Genomic DNA, 24,223 nt, shown 5'->3' with positions numbered 1-24,223 from the left:
GACTTCATCACACCCTCAATCATCAGATCAGATTATTTAATCCTCTGATTTTGTAAATTTGACAGAATTTCCGTGTTCAGATCCGCGAATCTCAATCATTGTTTCCCATGTCCATCAAACTTTTCTGGGCCAACAATTTTTGTACCCGGATTTTCATTTCAATTCCCTTCGGATTATGGAGCACTCCACTGTCGTTAAATATTAGTTGAACGTACATTCACCTAAAACGATACTCGCATGCTTGACATGGTTTGATAATTCATTTGACTGGGTATAAATTCCACGTGAAACGCATACCAAGATAAAAACTCCATCGTTTCGTGCAACAGACGAGAAATATTTCACATTGTGCAGGTGTCTGCAGTGGAGAACAGTACGAAGAAAAGATGTGAAATGAAAAATTTCAACTCCACGAAAATGCAAAAAAAAAAGCAGAGTAATTTTTTACGAACAATTTTTTTTCTTTTTACCACAGTTTTTCCTCTTTACCGGCAATCTGATGTGGCGACTTCTGAGGCCACTCGTTTAAACATGCCGTTTGTGAATAAAAAAAAAAAAAAAAAACGTGACCCCAGGCACCGATTAAAGAGTCAGTATAAATAAAAAAAACAAGTGCTTCGGTTTTTTTTTTCAGATGCCGTCGATTTCTTGTTTCTCGTCCTACGCGAGATAGATAGATAAATAAATAAATAAAGTGGGGGCTGCGGTATCTGTCATGTATCTCTTCTGTGCACATGAGTGTACATAGAGATTTTTTTGCTGCGGCCAGGGCAGTGGTGAAACTTTACGAAGCCATTACAAACCCCGAGTCTGTTCCTCTTATTTTTGTTTTGTCAACCTGTGGATGTACAGCAGACTTCTCCATACATCCAGTACAACTCCGCTATATAATTCAACGACTTGTTCCTGAGCAGATCCCGTCGGATCGATTCAGAAATAGACGAAAATTTCTAAAAAATTCATGACGTGATAAGGGAGATTCGCTGATGAATTATTCGAAATACTCATTTTAAAAAATAGTATAAGATATTTATTTATTTATCTATTCATTGCCTCGAGCAAACTGAACAAATTATGCATTTACAAAAACCCAGGTGCACGAGTTTGTATTTTTCAAATTTTTAATTAAAATATCTCGGTTTTTTACTCATCACTTAATTCTTCCCGGGAGAACAATAGATTCTTCTCTATCTCACGTCCGACATTAAATGTCTGGATGTTGTTTCTGGGAATAAAATACATCGGATCAGAGGGAATGAAATGAAAATTACGCAGTTCAACAAACCGTAAATAATCTCGAGTTTATGTAACAACAGTCCCACAATTTTAAACAGTTTCGGTTCTAATGAATTGAATCTGTACTAGGGAATACAGAATACATGAAAACATCTCGAACTTTGCTAACAGATTTAACGAGTTCAATGTTTTACGCAGGGGTGGAAGAGGGGGGTGGTACAGGACGAGGGTGGAAACTCGGGCAATTATATTTGTAACGACTACTGAAAAAATTTAATTGTTCGATCGCGATAATTTACAAATAGACAGAAGATTGTGCATTTTTCGTGGATCTGCCGTTGGTTCTGCTAATTAATCAGGTTGTTACACTTCATTAATTATTTCCTAGTCATCGAACTTCGATCACTGTCTATCGTGGAGATGCCTATGACGTGAAAAAAATTTTTTAATGAAAACGTGATATTAAAAAATATCAAACAATTACTGTTCCATAAAGTGGAGCAGAATTGAAATCCATTTCGCTAATTGCTTGAAAATTTTCTATTCAAAAATACTTAAACTAATGTTTCCTCCCTCAATGAAACCATGAAGATCTATTCAAATTCTCCTCATTCCTCGAATACCTGAGGAACCGCAGTTAAAATTATTCCATTGAAAAAAAAGAGAAATTCAATTCATTCCCATAACTTCTCCCTGAAATGGCTGAAATACCATGGGGCAATTGAAAACGCCCTCGGTGATTCATATTCAAATATAATTATCACCACTGGAGAATTCGGAGATCGTGGCAAGTACAGTGCTACCTCCTTTGATATAAAGCGCATTCATTTCCTTGTCGTACTGACCACTCGTGTTATAATGAATTTCCACAAGCGTTTGCTCAAAATCCTCAGTGGGTAGTTTCATAGTCATGGAGTTGTGCCGTAAAAGTAGTCGTACTCAGTACATTTCTGTTAACGATACGAGAGAGATCAGAGGGAATTGTCGTCTACAGCTGTTTAAGCCCTTGAGCATTTTGGAATTACGTCACCAAAATTTTCGTGACCTCCACCTGAGGTAGTTTAGACGCCATTGAACATTTCCATTTATTGTGATGCAGTTTCACTGATAAGAGAGTCGACGAAATTTCTGGGAAATAGTGATAGACACAAAAGGACAATATTATTAAAATATTACACTGAGAGTTAAATTATGTGGATAATAGATATTTTATGATTGATCTACTAACATGAAGAGAAAATTATTTTTGATAAATATCCATTTACTTCAGAAAAATATTTGGCGAAAATAATTTTTTTTTCTCAGTGTAGCTCATCCAATTTTATTCTAGCCTAGAGAAATTATGTATCGATAAAAAGGGAAACTACTCTGTCGATAATGAAAATGATCGAACGTTCCACAATTTTTATTTCCATAATTAAAAATAAACTCCGAAGTTTTCTAGGATTTTTGATTCAACTTTTTTCCCCGCATAATTTCATAATCACTGCCCTTTAAATAATAGTGTAATAATAGTATCTGATAGTGTTGGATACTTCCGGATCTTTAATCATAATCGACAAAAGCATCGATTTTCAAACCCCGAGCCCATTGAACTTATCGCATTACACAGGTAACACAGAGCGCTAGTAATCAAAGCCTCAATAGTTGACTCGAATTCAGAGGAAAAGTTTTTGGTCGTAATGGGAGAGTGGTTGAAAGAACATGAGAGCCAAAGGGTTCTCATATCAGTGTGGAAATCTGGAAAGAACAATACGATGGGACTGTGGTCTTTTCACTGCCCCAGGGCGTCCAGGAAACTTCAATTGCGGTGGAAAGAATTTCGTTTTCATTTATTTTTAAACTCAGTTTTCTCTGATCACAATTGAATTGAAGTTATTGATCGAGTACCGGGTTATACCCAGCTCATTCTCCTGATGGATTATCTGAATACTTCCCAGGGTCATGTCATGAGCGAGTAAAAAATATTAAATCCTATAAAGTCAGTGACACCATTCCATTTTTCGAATTTTTCCAGGTTCATTACATTTCCCGATGTCTAATTAAAAATTATTGAAGTTTATATGTCAAACTGTTTATCAAAAATTAATTTATGATTGGATTGAAAAGGTCTTTGTCCTAGGGGTGTCATATCCCTTTCGCCCTTATTTAGAATATTTAAATACAAGTTTTGAATCACTTAAAATTACCCCTTTTCCAATAAACCCTGACTCACCTCCCTTCACTGCCTCCCCAACGAGTCACACGTTACTTCCTCTTTCAGTCTTTCAACGAAATTTTTTCTGCCCCCTCCCAACGTGGGAAAATTCTTCTCAATGGCCCAGATGTTAAAGAACCCCACCTGTCTGTTTATAGCCAAAGCGAACAAGAGCGGTTTGCGAAAACGCAGGTCTGCGCCATTAAATGTCACCGGTACCTCAGTTATTTATGAGACGATGGTAATAGATGAGATTCACCCCTTGTACAACAGCAAGAGAGAACAAGTGTATCGATTACTCTGACAAAGTGATCCATAGTAGACTTAGTTTACAACCGATGGCGTAGTGAAAGTGTCAAGAGACATTGTCCTATCAGCAGATGATTGAAGATATGAAAAACAGAAAAAAATGCGACAGAATTCAGTCGCGAAGTGATCAAACGACTTTTACAGAGTTTATTATTAAATTTTAATTTTTTAAAAATGTCTCTGATGATTATTATCTATTTGGGGCGCTGTCTCAGTCATTGTCAATGACTATTGACACCTCACGCATTACCGAGCGGTATTTTTAATGCGAAAAAATTCCTGAATTTTTGACGCAATAATAGGAGAATTCATGAGGGGAAAAAAAATCTCGGTGACTTTATTCTAGCTGCTTTAGTACACTCCGGGTGAAATGGGCACGAGGACCTAGGGATACTACTATCCCACATTTATGACAAACCCGTGGGATTCACTGCGCATTCTCGTCGTCTAACGAGGCTGCATTATGTGCTACGGAAAACTCAGCTTAATTAAAGATTATAACGCGTGAAATGAATTCGAGCGAGACACAAACTCTCTACCACAATACTCTTATCCACTCGTGGGGTGCAGAGAGAACTGCTGAATATAAATTCCTAGTGGAAAGTAGACCCTGGAAAAACCTGCGATGGAGGTATGTGGGTGAAAATCCTCCTCTTTAGTCTTTTCATTTTTCCAGTTCATTTTCAAATTTTTTCGGTGTAAAATCGGGGACAAAAAATTACAGGTCAATATATATATATATATTTTGGGTATATCTGAATCACAGGATATACTATACAGTGCTCAGTGTTATATATACCCCATGTATATGTATTTATTTTTTTAGAGATAAAATAACATTGGCAGGTGAATAGCAGGGAATAATAAAATAAAATATATTTAATTATTCAGAAGGGTTGAGGTTACATTAGACTTCTTCCTCTTGTCACCTCGATCACCTCGGACATCACCCTGTGCCCCAATACCTTCAGGATTTAGGACTTAATGTTAAGTGGACAATTGTCCGTTTCCTACATTTTTATTTGCCCGATACGGAGCGCCAATTTGTCACTTTGAAACGTGAAATATTCAAATCGTCAAGTTTTTCACTCAAGTATTTCCAGAACAAGTTGAGTCGTATAGTTGAAAATTATCAGGATTGCAATTGACGGTAACGCTCACCAGTCGTCTAAAGCGGTTGTAAAACTTGTTCTCGTTGAAAGGGGGTCTGAATTTTAGAGTTAAAAAGTGAAGATGACGAGTAGAATGCGTTGTCGGACTTCTCCCGAGTCGTTCCAATTTCCCCGACCATTCAATGGAACGGACAGGGCCATCGTCGAGCGTTTTCCCCGCTTCTCATTCTCACTTTCTTCAATTTCCACAAACTTCTCAAAAGGATATTCTCACTGCATCTTGTCTGAGGGGTAGTTTTTTCATAAATAATATTTAATTTTCTCGGTGAAAAATGAGAGGCGATAAAAAATGTGATAATTCAAGAATCGCTTGGTTTACCATTTATTTCCATTCACTTTGCTATACGGCATGTTAATTATGCCCCTGAAATTTCCAAAGTGTTCAGCAATTATTTTTGTAATCGATTACTCTACCAAAAACCTGAAGACGATCATTTCTTTCTCACGATCTTTTCTTCAGGAAACCTGAATGACTCGAGCCATAAGAATAGAAGTGAATCCCCGGGAGATAATCATTAAAAAAAAAGGTGATCCTTCACCCCCGTAAACACACCCCTGATTCATCCCTACCGCATTTTCGCCCAGGCCAAGATTTTTACAGCCTCCGCCTCAAGACTCTGCAAACTGCAGTGGAATAATCGCACCCACCCCGAGATTTATCGGCCCCGAGAACCCGCACAATTCCCCTTTCATCCCTCTCTTTTTCCACTCGTCACTCCCCAAACGCTCCACCCGACGTCAGTAAAAAAAACACCTCTCAACTTTATGACCGGGTGGTGTTGAGTCACGCAATAAAAAATCGTCTGTCGTCGAAGGGAAAAAGAGAAAAATTTTCACACACCTATTTTCCGTTTTCACATCATCCCTAAAAAAAAATAAAATTCCTATCGTTAAAATTACCACCACTCTCACGCTAATCTCTTTCCCTTAACAGAGAGGAAGATATTGCTGCATCGAGGGGGGGCACCCCCTGGTGCCTCGACTATTCCACGAGGATTTTCTCCGGGTTCAGCTGCAAGTTCAACGTTTAACGCTGAATTATGTCATTTGGCTCAGTCCCATGCTGGGCTTGGTCCCGCATGTGTTCCACTCCAAAATGTGAGAATTTTTTTTTTCTCATTCACAAATGGAGGGAAAAAAATATCGAGACGCTAGAGGAACAAGGAATGAACCCACCGGGAGAAAACAGAGGTGATGTCTTTTTCTCGTAAGACCCGGAAGGGGGTTAATGGTGATACCTCGGGGTGGATTGCCCGATAGTGGGGTGGGTGACACCCCTGCACGTACAAGACCTTCCTATGAGTTGGCACACGACTGGCCAGTGTCAGAAAGGAGTTGATGCTGAGGGTTGTTGGCCTGTCATGTTTTTCGTCTTTCAATAATTTCGGTTCCAAAAATCAACCCTTGTTTGAAATAATTTTTTTCTCGATGTACCATCAAATACTGAGGTGTCTCAACCCAGAGTCACATTGACACAACCAAATTCCTCTGTCAGGGTGAGATACATTTGTAAAAATATTTTTTTTCCCTTGAAAAATCGACTTGTTGACGATTCCACCCCTAAATTCTCACGCACGTAGACACTCGCATCTCACCGATAATTGCAATCATCACAATCACAATTGTGAATTGGAATTAACATTCTCCTAATTGTTTAAACAAATGTCCTGATATTTCTTTGACACGTTTATGTGTTAAATAAAAAAATCGTTAGTCGCGTGATTAATTTTTCATTTTCATTTTCTTACGTGTTGTGCAATCACCCCGACCACCCCTAACAGAACTCAAAAGCTGTAAACACCTGATGTCTCACCCAATGGTCTCCTCAAATGGCTCTATTGTTTCCAACCCCCTGGTGATTGTTTGAAATTTATCCCTGAAACAGGCGGCTAACGTAACTGAGGAATAAGAGTAAAGGGTACGACAGAGGGTTATATACCCGATGGTGAATTCTCATTCGTTACACCACCTACCATCGATAACGATCGTCGTTAAGAGAACCATTCAACCCTCACCCCCCTATATATACTCACCATACACTGGCGTATCTAAATCTTGGTGTTCCAATTACACTCAATGGCTCGTTTCAAAGCGTCGCCCACTTGAGTTTGTGCCGAGATGTGGTTATACGGTGAAAATTATGGTTGGTTTACTAACTGCTTGCACATTTCAATAATCGACTCGGTTGAATATAAATGAATGAACCTGACTCCGAACGAGAAAAATCAATTGATTAAATTTTCGAGAAATAAACGTAAATAGAACACGCCACATCTTCGGGAAGATCCGACGCACCCCCGCACATCAAAAATCGCTTAACCCCACCCCCATCAAATCCGATTTTTCGTCATATGGTGGATGAAGTGGGGTTCCCGTATCTTTTTTAGGTAACGAAAAAAATTCAATTTTCAAAAATTGGAATATGGAATTTTCACAGCAGGGAGGGGAGCCCTGCGGGAAAATATTTAGTAAAACGCCCTCGCGAATTCGTTGAATACTTTTGTGGAATTTATATTCATTTGGAAATTAGATACTCGAGCTTTATTGGTACAGTCAACACTGGTCATTTTTTACAAAAAATTTATTCATTAAAAAATTGTAAATATTTCAATTTCACACTAAAAAGGCCAATTCCTCAAATACTCGTCAAAGCGGAAATGGAAAAAATCCTAAAAATGTTGTTTGCAAAGTCGAAAACATAACAATTGAACTCACTGATGGAAAAGAGGGTGAACAGAATTTGTCGAGCTTTCCAGTGGCCGTTTACCACAGGCTTTCAAATAACTTGATGCAACTGCTGAAGCGCAAGTCTTCGTTTATTCTCCTTTCCACTTCCTCCATTTTATGTATATGTCGTCGCCATCTTTCAAGTAGAATAATTTTCAGCATAAATTCAAATCGCTTCTCACCTTCTCACGAAATGTAGGAAGGGTACGAAGCCATGGGGGTGGACTCAATGGAATGGGATTGGAAAGCTCGAGTTGTGGGAATAATAACAACTGTCGTTATACTCACAGGACTCGGTACGGATGGAAATTGGGAGATATATATGTATATACATCGGTAAATCCTCTTAGGAAAAGTGATTAATTCTTTCATTGTTCTATTGATTATTTCAAAAATTATAATTCAATCCAAAGTGATTTTTCCAATCGGCAATCCCTGATTAATTATTACCATTTTAAATATTATTATAATCGTCGCTGTAATTATCAGAATATACTATATACTACGATAAAATTAATATCGATAATTCTATCGATAATAGAATTGTCTCTCGCGTGTGTCCAGAGGATTTTTCTGTGCTAGAATTTTTTGTCCTTTGAAAATTAAAATTTATCAAAATAATTCTACTGTTAACAGACGGCTTCGCTCAACGTCTAATGGTTAATTATCACCCCGGCTAATTTCGAATGCCCCGATCTCCGACAGTTTCCGTTCGGTAATAATATAATAATAATTCGGTCTAAGTGACGAATCTTGTACCAGAGAATACATTATTTCCGTTATCAGAATTAACGGACCACTTTTCTCGATTATTTCCATTCGAGGAGGTACATGTTACGAAAGAAAAATCGGAGTGACAGCTGACGATGTCAACCGGAAACCACACGTACAAATAAAAGTATAATAAGAGATCTGATATTTTGAAAGCTCTGGGAAAGTGTTTCGTAAAATATGAATGATATCTGACTCCATTGACTGTAGTTATTGTCACAGAGAGATGAATTCCCCACGAACGGTTTAACCAACGTTCCCGATGTCATTCTGCTGTCGATAATTTATGAATGAATTTTTTGGCATGTGACACGATAAACTCCGATTCACGTGTAGCTTCACTCGATAGACAATCCCCCGGAAAACCCCTACAAAGCTTCCGATAAAAATTATTATTTTATGTCACAAATTTCATCCCAAGTTCGAAGGATCGATAAATACTTCAATCTCAACGTTAAAATATTTTTCGTGATTTTTTTATCGCTGGATTTTCGAAAATTAAATTTTTTTCGACCCTCGAAAACCCTCGCATCATCGCCAGAGGCAAAATTTCCTGATAATGGCTCCCAAAATGACGCGCAAAAGGCACGGAATTAAGGTTTTAATCCTCAAAATAATGTCGAGACTTTGATTTAAAACTTCAAAGACCAAAATATCAATTTCCAAATTTTCAAAGAGGCGTGAAGACTTCCCTTACGAGAACTACGTGCTCCCCATATAGACTCCACCCCCATCCACCGAGGATACGGGAAACCCTGAAGTTACACGAGGGGGTAGAATGGGGGAGAGGTGCAAGAGGTTGGAGAGAAGAAACGGGTAATGGAAACTTGGGTGGCTGGAGTTTGTGCTGGTGGCACGAGAGGAATCTCTAAGTCTGTCCTCCCGAGGAACGGGGATGAGAATGCGTGTGTATATGGGCTTTCAACTTGTACGAGGGGTAGTACACCGTATAAGCAATGCCAACTGCGGAGGGGTGAAACAATGGAATGCATCGTGTTGCGTCTTGGAAGTTCTAATGGTACCAATGGTTTGACTACCGCGCGATTCGAGGAATGAGTCCTATAAAGTTGTTCTTACATGATCCGAAAGCATCAGAAAATTATGGAACGCCCTTCTAAGGGCTCCATACACACAATGCTAATGATGTTATTCAGTCGACTACAACTTCACCGATCTTTGCAATATTTTTCCAAAATTCTCTCAATAATTTTTCACAACTTCTAGACAAAATTTGACGTGCGGTTTCCCTTATCCCATCAAAAATTAATAAATCCTGTGCTGTCAATCCCCCGAATGACTCAATTTCATTGAACAGGATTCAACAGGATTCGTTCGAAATATCGAATTGACAGAATTTTTTTTTCTCTTTTGAAAACAATTATTCAACCATTCAAACCTTTTCCATTTTTATCGTCAGATGAAGCGAAAAAAAAACCTAAAAAATTGCCGAACGCAATAATATTTTTATATGCGATGAGACAATAGAGACGAATATATCGTGCGATGACAGAGCTTTGTAAAACGTTAACACAGGTAAAAAAAAAAATGTGTTAGTCGATCCCACGAAGTGTTACTAAAACATTCACGAGAGTGTTGACAAGTTCATCACACTACGGATCGAGAGTTTGGAATTTTAAATAAAAAATGACGGCAATGAAAGAAAGAAAAATAGTTTCCGTGTTTGGGGTAACAGGAAAGGGGTTGAATTATTTATTTAACGAGTTGGCGCTCTTTTTTTTTCCTTTTTCGACTTGATACGGAGTAATTTAAAATTCTTTAAGGGTAGCTGGGAACGTGATACATTTTTCTTTGAGACAGTTAACAGAGACCCCGGTGCTTCTGGCAAAGAGAATTTCCCAGTAAATACCGAGGGAGGAGAGAAAAAAAATATCTTATTTAATTACTCCCACCGCTAAATGTCTTAATGGCCAAGCAGAAGTTCAGGAATGAATGTAATTACATTCGAGTGAATGAAATAAACAATGAGGCATCATAGAATGAAAAATTAGGAATTGGCTCCAGTCCTCGTACCGTTAAATATTTTATTTTAATTCAAAATTACGTTAAATTTAAAAAAACCTTTGAAAATCCAAGTTCACCAAATGGAAGGGTAATTTTTACCGATATTACTCTTCTCCTTAGTCTTTAAGTCCTTTTTTTCCCTCAATATCCGCTGATTTTCACAAAAATTTCATTAATTTTCACCGGAAGACTCAAATAGACTTACCGCCCCTGTCAATTTCCTCGATATATCGAAGGAGAACACACGATTATTCTCAGGATCAGTTAGCTTGCTTCACGACTATTGTTGTCGTTCCCTCAGGATCAGATTTAGACGTTGATGCTTCTTGGGAATTGATCGAGTCCGCACGGATTGCTATGACCGTATTTTATGTACAAATCTCAATCTAAAAAAAGGGAAAAACGTTTTTTTGATTCCGGAGAACGAATGAATTCGATTCCTTGATTTTTTCATCGATTAATAAATCCGGTGAAATTTATAAGACATAAATTGTGACTTAGGACATTCTCATTCTTCAGAAAATGCCACAACTTCACTTCCAAAACTAGAAATTCTTCGATAGATGTCAAGTGCTCTTTCCTAAATGCGTAAATGGAATTGAGATGGAAACCATTGGAAGTCACATAATTAACGAATTTATAATTGAGAGTTGAATCGGGACTGAACCGAGATAGCGATATCGGACTAGATTTACCAGGAATGAGTTAAGGCTTGAGAGGAGGATAAATTCAGAATTAGAAATCGGGGTGTGGTGACAGGTACAATCTGGATGAGGAATCCAATCTGACTTTTGGATTAAATCTGAATTGAATATTAAATTTGCATTAAGATTAAGTAAGGCGCAACCAAGATGCAAAATGGAAGGAATATTGGATCCGTTTGAAGATCGATAACAATTTTTAATTATGCATTATAATTAAATATTCTATTAGGAGCAGAACCTGATGAAAATTTGATAAATTTCTCCATTTTCGCTGATTCTCTACATGTCAGTCTCTTTTTAATGACCAAAGAAATCAAAGTCTATCGAGACTAGAGCAATTTCACTACTATAAACCCTACCGATTTCCCATAAAACGATATAATAAGATCGTGATCTCATAGAATACGAGTGAATGTAATCATGAAAGAGGTCAAAGCACAAGGTATCAAAGGAAATCGAACTGAAGTGGTTGGAATGGATTTTCCGTTGGAAGAAAAAAAAAAAGTAGAAAGGAGGTCCCCCCGTTTAACGTGAAACGATCAAAGTCTCGTTGGCCCTTCATACTTTAGGATACTCCTGACATTCTCCAGTGGAAAAGCAACGCCAGTACGTCACGATCGGTGAAGCTCGTTAGAAGTAGCAAGTACGGTCGCAAGTCTCATTCCAACCAAGTCCCTACACCCGTGATCGGCCCAATAGTCGTTACTCCTTTTCCTTCTCTATATCACCCTTCACTTTTTTTTTTTCTCTCGATAGCTTTTATCTTCGCTTTTTTGTCGGCTCCGATTCAAAGAGTCCCAGCGGTGAATTTCTCAATCCCCTTGATGTGGAACGTCGGACAGAGATGAGGGGGATTCACGTAGGTTTGCTTTTAATATCGCAATCCCTATTCCTCATCGCAGGATTCCATATATCTTCGAGATCGGTGGATTGATTTGTTGAGGGAATGATTTGATAGTCGCGGATGTGAAGTTTTTTTCATTAATTTGTAGACATGAAGTGGATAGATTTTTCAGTCGAGGCAGTACGAAGATTAAAATATGAAGAACGAAGTGGAAATAAATTTTGTGGGATCATTTCATTATATTTTTGTAGGGATAAGAAAATTGTCCACTTAGTATAACGTCATAAATAATGGATTTAGATTTTAGGGAATATTTTAAGAGAAATGAGTGGAATAAAAGAATTTATCCATTGAAACTGGCCCGCACATGCGGAGGAAAATTTCTAATTAAAATACCAACCCTCCCCTTGAGTACAAACCACCCTCTGATCCCTTATATTTATTATCCGCCAAAATCGAGAATAATGTCCTTGAACCAAGTAAATTTCACACCCAATTGTGCCTTAAAATAACTCAATTTAAATATATTTTTCCCTGTGGCCCTCCGTCACTCCCTTTTTTTTTATCAATAAAAAAAGTATCGTTTCACGTCAACAAAGCTCAAGGAACTCCAATTCTCCCATCTGCAATAAAATTTCCATAAAAAATTTGATGCGAGATTTTGATATCACGTCATCCAATCACTGATTCCTGCCTCCAAAGTTATAAAAACCTGAAATGGGTGACAATACAAAGCGAGCAGTAAAGTTTACCTCGTCTCACGTACAACAGTGAGACAGTGGAGTGTTAATACTCGTTCCTCCATTCTTTGTGACAGTCATTCAGAGTGGTTGAGAATAGGAAGGTCCTTACGCAAGCTCTGGACAGGGTCCAAGAGCATGAGCTACCGTGGGACGTACGTGCCACTTCGTAATTCGAGTGGATGAGAGAATGTTGAATCTGGAAAGTCCACGATACCTCTAGGTTCTAGGTGGTTTGGAGTGACGGTTAGTGAGGTGGGGAAGGGGTCGGAGAGGGGGGGGGGGTGCGAGGAAGAGGGGTGGAAATGGGAGGGAAGAGTATTTCCACTTGAGTCTAGGTCAACAAACACACAGGCCAGTATCCAAGAGGCTATGGTTGACCTCAGTGGTGCGACTCCAGGATTACCCTTATATATAGAATGAAAAGGATCTCCAGGATTCAGAATGATACATTGCGACACCACTGGAGATGGCTGAACGTGATTCTGAAGAGTTTTACTGGTGAATTTTCGACTCCAGGAGTTGAGTCTCTCTTGTGGAACATTCTTAGCACGCGTTCAGATCATTCATCTCCATGTGAATAAATTTTTCATGATTTTTATGGAGGGGGTAGTTCAGTCGAGCCATTGGCATCCATATTTTTTCATATTTTGGATTTTTAATTTGAGTGTGGTGCGAAATGGCGGAACTTGGTGAAAATTTTGAAAGATATTTTTCGGAGGGAGTTGCAGGGACTGACGATAAATTCATGTGCTTTTTTCATTCGGAAAACTCATAACTGTACGCGATAAAAAATTAACGTTATAATTTAGGAATCTGTATTTTCCACAAATGTTAGAGAACTCATTGCTCTTGACAATTGACTTTAGACAAAATTTCTTGTTTAAACCCGAACAATTGCTAATGTCAACAAATTCCCTCCAATTTTTCCAATAAATTCCCCCCAAAGTCCATAACATCAAAATTATTCACTCCATTATTTCCTCAAAATTATTCATTAATTCCCAATCAAATATTTCTTTGCTTCATGAATCGATGATTGAAACTGCTGGCTCTGTTCATCGCTGGTAATTTCAATACGAGAAAGTTCAATGAAACAATACAGCCATATGTATTCAAGCGAATGTACCAATGGCATTCGCCCATTGCTTGCAATTATAAATTATGCGTTAGCTCGACGGGCGTGTCGGCCATTCGGACAGAGCGTCAATCAGCCTCAATCAGTTAGTAGGTACAGAAGCTAAATAGGAGAGAGTATGTGGATGATGAAGGGGTGGTGAGGGGGAAGGTATGAGGCAGTTGTTACCCATATATTGCAGACGGAATGTCAACATCGGTGGGATAGGAGAGGCTACGAGGAGCACTCGCACTGGGGGTGGTAAAGGGTAGGGAGGGGGGATAGGTGAATTGAGATACAACGATACATACCGTCAGCCTTCCAGTGATGATATTCAGTTGCTATGGCCACAGTAACTACTGATTGGCCGGGGTTGATCTGATCATTGGTGAACGGGCAACTGTGGCATGTAGAGTACCTCGATATCTTCATGTTTTTAACGACGATGTGCACTGGTAAAGTTGTATGAATAAATTACGGTTGAGTCGACCAATGAAATTCAAGAGAAATAAATTTTTAAAAATTATAAAGTCGTTCAGTGGTAACTGACGATGTTGGTCAGACCGAAGACCTATTGATATGTATAATAATTATAAATATTATATGTATATTATGTACTATATACATATGTGATAGATTATGTTATATATAGTACGTTAAATAATTATAATTATTATGGAGAATTGCGTATCATATGGGAGGAAAGGGAGTCATTAGTAGTTAATAAGTTTTTGTAGAATTTCTCGGCCGGAAAAAAAATGTCTGCAGGGGTTGGCCCTTCAGAAGGGCGGCAGACTCACCTGTATCGCTCCCCTACAAAAATAGAAGTGGAATTTCCATGACCATATTTCAGATTGATCCAGGAAAATTTTCCTCCTTCAGTGGATGGAAAATACTGACGTGAACGAGTCTCCAGTTGAGACGATCTGATTGCCATCGATAGGCACTCACTACCCCTCCCCCTTTTCTCGGGATGACTTGATTTGGAATAGAGAGAAAGCTAGCTTGGAAAATACTTCCATAATCCTGCTTCATCGTTGCTAGTTCGGGAATCAGATAGGACAACACAGTCTGAAGTGCTTCCTCGTCTCTATTTTTTTTTAAACAATATCTCCTGTCTCGGTGATTCCTTTAGCTAGATTTTTTTCTCCCGTCTGACAATTTTTGCTCCTTCAATTCTGGTCCAACCGTGCAAAAAACGTCCCCTTGTGCGCGATTGGTATTTTTCCATTTGCATATAAATAAGGAGAAGACTTTGTATATGTTTTGGAGAATGAAAGAAATGTACATATGCTACTGATACACACTATGGCGTTCAGTTGGTTTGTAAATGTTTTTTTTGGATTCATGGGAGATATCTAGAATGAAATACCATTTCATTAATTTTTGGAATAATTAAAAAACGCCAGAATAGGATCGGTTCATTCTGTCTTGATTTTCACGAAATTTCCAGATGAAAATTAGGTAAAGATGGCTCATGATACTTTCTAGAGAACCGTAGGGTAATTTTTATCAAAAATTTCTCTCCGTTTACTGAAAGTTGTTCCCCTTCTTGTCTTCAATGTCTCGAACCCACGCGTTCATCTAGATTCAGAATTCGATGTCTTTAATCAAGAGCCGGGGATCTCAGGTTCTCTTAATTTTCCCCCATTTCGTCCTCGTATCTTCTCCGGAGGAAACTTCGGAGTAGCTGAGATAAGACAACAACTTGATGTTACTAAAAGCTCCTTTATTCCATACTTGTATGTCTTCCAACCCATCTCCTATCCTCTCCCTCAATCGTCTTCCGGCACAATATTTTTTTTTCGCAAATTGTATATCGATTTCCGTTGATTCCAGTCGGAAAAACCAGATCGTCTCGTCAAGAATATTTTTTGTGACCTTCGCCGGAATCTCCCTTTCGTATTTTTATCCTCAAAAGTTTCTTGAACATTCGCATTCTCCCTCGAACTTCGTACTCCGACATCCCAGGAAAATATCAAGTAGTCAAAACGTTGATTAAACATTTGACACAACCGGGAATACCTCGTGACAGATATGCAAAGTAAATCTTGAGCGTTAGCTCCAGCTAAATAGATTTTAATATTCCAGCACTAGTTGTATATAACGTACCGGTACGTATCAGGGGAGCAATTCCAAGCGTTTAACAATTCCTGGTAGACTCCCCCGACTCATTCCAAAGAGTTAAAAGCGAGAGGGAATTGTACGCGTAAATTGACTGGGTCGCCAGCGCGTATTTCACGTTAACGTTGATTACGTGTTTTATTTCCATTCAATCGGCAAAAAAAAAAAGGATTTACCGGAAAGTGGGGATGCTATTAAACATTAACCGTGGTTATGGAGAGGGGTGAGTGGGAGGACTGGGAGTTGGGGATGAAGCAGTCCAGTGAATGATTTTTCATTCCGAGGGAACAAATGCACAATTGAAAATGGGGGAGAGAGTTTGCGCCGTTGGGTGACAACAGAATGAATCGTTGTAGTGGGGCATCTGCATAACAATGTTTTTACGCCAGAACAAAGCAACCGGCGATGACGAGTGTTACGAAATTTTTACTCCCTTTTGGTGGTTGAAAATAAACAGAAAATAAAAAAAGAACACGAAAGGGAAATTGTGGGTACCTTATGCAAAAATTTGTCTGGATGTTTTTTTTTGAAACGTTTTTTGCTAACTTGTCATGATTGTCACATGGTATGACCCGTGAAAAAAAAATATCTGACTGTGGAAAGTCCTCTGGAATTTTGGGGAGAATTTTTCGAGAATTATTCCGAAGGTCTTTTGATTGTTCGGAAAATTCCGAAAGAAATTTTTCTTCGGGGGTTGGAACATCGAGGGATTTTCAAGTTAACAGCGATCACTCTAGTGCACTCACTCAAGTAACTAGTTTCTACGTGAAAAGTTAATTACCAATCCAACTTTTGTGGTTTCGTCGCTCACCGAGCAATAACTGCACAACTTTAATAATTAATATATCAGAAACTAAATGGCTAAAATTCATGAACACGAGGATCGTGTGGCAGAGTTGAAGTCAATGAGAGCGCCGACCTTTGACATTTGGTGACGATAATTTTTCTCCCTGTCATCGTTTACGGCTCATTGCAGATCATTTTTTTCGGGTTTGAGACAAGTCAACACTTAATATCTGTGTCACGGATTAAGTGTGTTCCTCCTAATTCTAAATTGTTATCAGAAAGACCGTTTTGCATGGTTGGAAATAGTGGAGTGCGTGATGCACTCGGTTGTTGGCGTGTTTAAGGGTAGTAACCCTAAATATTAACACACGTTGGCAACTGTGCAAGCGAATTTTGCCGCATTATGCCTCAACCACTCCCACACCTGGATCTATGTGGTCATTTGGAGCTACACGGTCAATTATTATACGCGAATTATTGAATCTCATTCATCGGATCATAACTTTTGTTGGCTTTCAACAGACCTGGGGATCAATTTTAAAAAAATTTACCGCCAATCCATTGTTTGCTTATCATAAATTGAGTGGATTAGTCGAATAATTGTCTGGATATTTTTTTTACAATTTAAAAAAAAATAATTTTCTTCTTTGAGTGCATCAGAATTTTATTTTCAAACCAACTGATAGAACAGTAACAATAATATGTCTGGGTCACGCTTCTTCAGGAACCCAGTCAGGGCAGTCAACACTCTCGCATGTAAACAGATAAGAATTGGATTGACGTGAACTGGGAATTCGTTCCACTTCTTCAATTTCTCCCTCAGTTTTTTTCCTTTGATCGTAAAATCTAGAGCACTCGGAGAAAACATGGTTAAGGTTTCCATCGGAGTACCGCAGTATTTCTTGGAGTTGACTATGTGAATACATTGTATTGAACTAGCAGTACTCGCAGGTCTACCACCCCCATTGACCCCCACAACCTGCTCTCCGAAATTATTCCAAAATCTGAAAAAAAAAAACACTCACTAAAAATTGATCCATCAATTTCGGAGTTTTCCATGTCCAGAAGTCTCCAATAAAATTTATGACCCAAATCTCCCGATAGCAAATTTCTCCCGAAAATGAAAAAGGCAAATAATGATAAGCCACCTCTACTCAAATTTTTAGTACCACCCTGTGCACCCCCCTGGAGGCTATCATAACGAAAAAGAAAGTGGACCTGAACCAAAATCCGATAGTAGAAAAAAAAGGAAAAATAAGTGAGTGAGTGAGGAAAATGTTTGGGAAGAAAAGGTGGCTATCTCCGTTGGCCTAGTTGGTGATGGGACACGGGGTATTGGCACAAGGGGTTACACATTTATTTGGCTGTTATTTACCCTTTTGGCCGTGAGCGTGTATCATTTTTACGAGGGGTGAGTTTGGGCCGAGAGGGAATCGCGTGAAATATTGGTAAGCGCAGTGCGCGGAGAGATAAAACGATTCATAAAACAGCACATCGATTTCATATTTACCTTTTGTGTCTGTTTATATACAATACGACTATACATATGGATATAGTGGAGATCAGGCGAGAATTCTTGGAGCGAGGATTTTACGCCTGAGAAATATGCATTTCCTTATCGAGCCCTTCACGACCTCGTCAATGCCCAAAGTAATATCCATAATATTGAAGTAACAATTCAGTAGATTCTCATGAAATATTCAGCCAGATAACGCTGGATATAATCTGGAGCCTGTTTGATCGTTCCACCCGAGGAGAAAAAATAATGTATTGATTCAAGTTGTTCTTGACTTGATTTTAGGAACGGAATGGGAATATTGACCGGTCACGCGATGCGATATTGCCCTATAATATCGATCTATGCAGAGGCTCTTCCTCATCAATAATCTATTAATAATTTATTATTAATAAATATAATTTTTCTTTTTTCCAGAGTCGACGTCAGAAACAAAGCACTGAACGATGCTCAACATTCCTCCGACACCGGTGTCTTCGGTCCTCGTGCTTTTTTCCGAACCGCAATGACCCGGACCGCAGTCCTAGTCGTCGACAATGTCAAACGTCACGACGCCGCAATCTACAGATGCCGGGTAGACTTTCGTCAGGGCCAATCTCGAAGTATCCGCTACAATCTATCAGTTGTTGGTAAGTAATTAAATTCATATTTCCCAAGTTACCCCTGAACCGTAGCATGTTGAAAGGTGGATTTTAATCAGTCGTGTTCTGGGTCGAAATTATCAAGTAAATAAGGATTATGGACAGGGCTAAAGGGGTGAGAGTCAACAAGGGTAAATTTGAAACTAGGTAAACTGTGAGTTCGATTTTTCACCGGGTACTGAAGGATAAGTAGAAGCTAACTTTGACGGCTCGGTTTCGTTATGTTCGTTCACTCGCACGCGAATACTTTTTACCGGAGAAATCAAAATTTCGTGTGGATAAACACGCGGGAAAAAAATTATTCAAAATTGAAAATCCTTGTCTTAAATGTGAGAACTGGAAAATCACGATGATCCAGCTGCCCAACTATAATTATTCCAACGAACTTTAGGTTAAATAGGGATTGAATGTTATGTCATCCCACATTTCTCCCTTTAAAGATCTAATTCTTATCGACATTCGTTTTCCGGACTTTGACGAACGGATTTTCGTTGTAAGTCAGTTTCTATTCGATTCCATAGAACTTTCAAGCGTTAATATTCAATGATGTCGGGGTAAATGAATCCGTCTCTGATAGAACACTAAAGTTATTAAATGAATAAATTCTGGTTGAAGACAAAGATCCATTCGTTCCATCAAAAGTCATTCGATAATAATTAATGAGTTCACATGTGACGAGCCCCATTCGACTTGAGTTTGGTCAGTGAACCCTTCCTTAATTTATACTGACTGTTCCTTCAGTTATATCCATATTTGACATTCCTTAATAACCAGCGAATCTGGTTCGAATCAATAAACTCTTCGGAACCTGTAAATCCTCCAAAATTTAGTGGATTACGATTTTATATAATTTCTCTCATTAAATAAACCCAAATTATGACTTCAAATCATTTTCTGTTACCATTTGGCAAACCCTCTCGGCGATGGAACTGGTCTACTACTCTTCGGATTCAATTTCGATGATAAGTTTGTGTTGATATGAAATAGCCATTATCAAACTTCACAAAGGTCAAACGCAGCCGCGGTATTCCGAATGAAAGGATAAAAAACCAACAAAAAAGGTTGTGGTAGCGTTAGCCCCGCCTCAGACAAGAGACGGTATTTTCATCAGAGAAGATTGGTTTCCTGGAACTTGCCAGATTACGTCTCTGACGCTCTTCCGGCAGTCGTGCGACTCTCCTTCTTTCGTACTGTACTCCTGTCTGAGCTAGGGATACGAGTCAGTGGTCCGTACATACCTCGTCTCCAGGTCCAACGTCTTTATTGTGGGCACCGATTGTCTCTCGTTACACAGGCGACTGGAGTCAAGTAAATACTGAGTAGTGGTACCGGGAAAAATTCCTAATTGCATCCCTCTTCCTTAGTATTTCGTATGGAATGACGGAGATGTGTCTCACAGACTCGGGGGAATCCCAGAGTTGAGAATTATTTGAATAGACCTCTTGCTCTCATACACGAAGTGAAAGAATGACAAATTATCTCCCAGTTATTTTACGCAAATTGTATTCAGTTATTTTATATCACTTCACAGTAATATTGTTATGTTATTGTTGTTTTGAATATTTCATTCGGTCGTTAGACTGAGTAAATGGTCTAGACCAATTTACATCGGTTCTGTGGCGGACAAATTTCCTTTTGCCGTAAAATCTACCCCCAAAAGCAGTTTCTACTGCCCAATTTTTTTATTGTATCCTGATTTGAATTTCGATTCGGACGTCTCACCCTCACTGAGTTACTCATGAAATCCCTCCAGTGATGGCTGTGTAATTTTCCTGGTGTCTTCCAAACAAGTAGAGCAAAACTCAAGCCACGAAGGGGACCAGAAAAAGTTGAAAAATGAAAAGACCAGAAAAAGTTATTTCCTTCTCCAATTTATGGAAATGCTGTCCCCATAAACCCTTACACCCTGCATTATTTAATGTAAATGGGAAAAACCTAAAATGAAAGAGTAAAGATATGGGGATATTTTTTCAACGTGGGGATGAGAACGACGTTACGGAATAGAAAAATGTCGCCGGAAAAATTGATCCATTTGAAATTGCTCCATTCTCTATCTCATCTTTCCTCCTACTCTCGATCTCTGCCATTGTGCAAATATCTTCAATATTGGCAGATGCATCAAATACCAGTATCGTAGCATCATACATGAATCAAATAAAAATTTTTTTTTTCGATGTACCAACTGTGTGATTCGATGCAATGTGACATACCTTCGAGTACCAGACATACGTTTGATAACAAAAAGTCAATAGATTCTGATTCCGTCAAATCCTATCGAGAGTAATGCATTTATCGAGAGTGAAGATGAAAGTAACTCTACAATCAAATCTGCAAAGTAAATCAGCAGAAGACATTGATTAAAATATTTAATTTTTATCGTACCCGAGAAGATATAATGAAGGGTACGGAAATAAAATAAAAATCACGACGCGAATTCAATTAAACAAATTCCGTGAGAACTACCACAAGTTCCGAAAACTCGTTGAAAAACTAATGAAAATTAGCGGATGGAATGAAGTGAATCTTCAAGTACTCGGTTAATTAATCCGAAAGAAACTTCTTCCATTTTTTTTCAGAAATTTTGAAGAAATAACTTCACATCGATATCCACATCGCGCACTTGGGGGACGTAGGGGGGAGTTCCCCCTAGATCTCTGCTACACACCCACAAACGAATTCAATTCCCCAAGGACTTTTCTGAGAAGTTCCAGAGGGTTTCGAACGCTCTCTCACAAAAAATTAAAATCGTAATCCTTTTTACTACCACAGAAAACCCGGAACTTCCCTCGAGGTCACAAAAGGATAAATATTTTATCCGCAGTCTTGTTGATATTGCAATTAGCGTCCTTTGATAATACAATCTGTCCCCTGTGACGACGGCTCCGAATCTCATGGAGATGCCATAAAACTCCTGAAACTCCGATTTTTTCACGTGCAAAAATTTCTCGAGTGTCCACCACCAAAGAAACGTAATATTTCCCCTCAATCCCCATAATTTCCATTGAATATTTCTCTCATAACCCCCCTTCTACCCCCAGACCCCTGAACATCATGGTTTCATCCTGAAGACTCCCACAAATGTCAGAAGAATTCAAATTTCCACCTGTAAATGAGATTATCCCCTCGTCCCAAAAAATATCTCACGAATTCACCCGAAGTTATCATTTCCCACTGAATATTTCATCAAAACCCCCTGCATTCTTACCAAGACAAGGTCATCGACCTCTTGTATTATCTATTCGAAACACAACGATGAAGAGGTGTACATTGAACGCAAGGGCGTTAGCCCTCAGCAGTGAGAGTGATGTCCCCTCGGCTTTTCATGGAAAGGGGTTAGAGTTAAAAAGCCGTGCCGCTATTGGCTAACAAACCATATACCTCTTTCCGCCTTGTCGACGCGGTCGAGTCGTCACACAAGCGGTTGTGTGAAACCAAAGGGGGGGACGAATACACTAGAACACGACTGAAGAGAACAGAACAAGTGATGTCCCCTGCAGGCGATCAGCCGCACTTATGAACTAACACACGTCAATTGTTATTCAGCGATTCACTCTCTCTCGCATCTTCATAAGTAGAAAACTCAACGTCACGGAGGACGGACAATAATAATAATGCGAGGATTCGAATGATGTAGTGATAATATTTATGCCCTCAATTATTGATTATATATAATATCGAGAAAAATTATCGAGAAGTGACGAGTGCAAAAAATGATAGAGCAATTTAATTAAATTTTTTATATAAAAATTAGTATTTGAAGCCAATTCCTGGAATTATTTGCTTTTGGTTATCCTTTATGCGATCTCTAACGCGCGGAATTCCTCATCATAAATAAAACAATGGAAAAACGGCTCGTCAAACAGGAGTGAAAAAACGAGAAGGAAAATTCGAGGTGAAAGAAGAGATTGGAAAAAGCGCTTGAGGGAGAATCACATGAATTTATGGTGGGCATAAATCGAAAAAACGCCTCGCTCCGGAGGCTACGATAATTTCAAAGTTGACCCCCTCTTTTCCCTCCGTTGACCCTTTCCAGGCAGTTCCAGTTGCCTGGTGGTATCCCCTACCCCTTTTATCCCAATGTGTAGGCCAAGTGCACCCTTCCATGACGCTGTATACAGAGATTTTTATATAACGCGGTCTTTCGGCTGTCTCATAAATCGAGAGGGAAATCGGAATAGGATTCCAGGGAAAAATGGAATCAAAATCCAATTTATCCAGTTCCCTTAATCCAGCCGTCAATGTTTATGTTTACCGTAAAAAGGAGAAACAAATTTGGTGAGGATGACTTCTCCTGCACTAGTTTCAATGGAATAGAAAAAACGCGAAAACGAAAAAATCGATTTTCGAATTTTTCCGGCGCCTTAAATAAATCGCAAATATTTTAACGAGTCGAATGCCGCTGGCTAAATTACGATATCTATATTATTTCCTGAGATATCGGCAAAAAAGGGGTGATCCCAAGTTCGGGCCCTTTTGCCCTGGGAGGGCTAGGACCCGAGAAAAACACGAAAAACGAAAAAATCGATTTTAGTGCCGATCGGAGAGATTTTAATATGTGCTGGTCATATATCTCGAGTTTTGTTGTCGTTCCGAGGAAACCCTCATCTTGGCGGAGTACCAGAAAGTTTGGAATTATTAATTAATCAGCCCCTCCCCCCTTCTTCCCGCCTCAAGTATTAACTGCCGGAGACTTTTGATCGTCGATCTTCAGAAATTTCGTGATACACCCTCACTCTATTCACTCCACTCTTAAATCTTTGTACTCCATCGTCTCCTCGGCGGACTGGAAAGCTGCAGAGCCAGTGAATCTAGACATTCACAGTCACTGCATATGAGCTTCCACACTTTACCACTTCCAATTGTGGTAGTTTGCGCAAAGGCAAGACGTTAAGTATTCTCTTGATCTTTCACGCACTTGGTTAACACCTTTTGCACTTGCACTTGTGGATGGCTGCTCAGGACCCTTCACCTTTATTTGTCGACAACCGCATCCACTGCGGTCTCGGCTTCTGGCTGGGCTGTGTGTCACGACACCTTGACTACTGGCAGAGACATTCACACTGAGGGCGTAACAAACTGATGGCGGTGAAGTTTGAAAATTATTTTGTCGTCTCAGTCTTAATGCACATTTATTCCAGAGCATTTCGCGAGTCTTCATTGAGACATTTATTATTTACCAAATTAGTTATTGTTAATTAATGTTAAAACTAATTATTCTAGGGGAGAGCAGCTTTATGGTATCGTACAGTAATTTTTATTGTCATCAAAATCAAATTTCCCTGAGTTCAAAACACACTTTTAGAGAATGATACGATAA

General features: G+C 39.0%; 1 protein-coding gene across 1 annotated transcript in view; it reads left to right on the top strand.

Annotated features, from left to right (window-relative positions):
- LOC135170262 (hemicentin-1-like) overlaps window positions 1-24,223 on the top strand; it is a 145,791-nt gene that overhangs the window by 86,444 nt on the left and 35,124 nt on the right. Inside the window, exon 4 of the mRNA XM_064135943.1 lies at window positions 18,683-18,894. Within this exon, the coding sequence (XP_063992013.1) occupies window positions 18,683-18,894 (212 nt within the window). The remainder of the gene's footprint in view (window positions 1-18,682; window positions 18,895-24,223) is intronic.

The sequence above is a fragment of the Diachasmimorpha longicaudata genome, chromosome 16 (genome assembly GCF_034640455.1).
Source record: "Diachasmimorpha longicaudata isolate KC_UGA_2023 chromosome 16, iyDiaLong2, whole genome shotgun sequence".
NCBI lineage: Eukaryota > Metazoa > Arthropoda > Insecta > Hymenoptera > Braconidae > Diachasmimorpha > Diachasmimorpha longicaudata.
The sequence above is the reverse complement of the archived record's forward strand: the minus strand, read 5'-3'. Positions and strand labels throughout refer to the sequence as shown.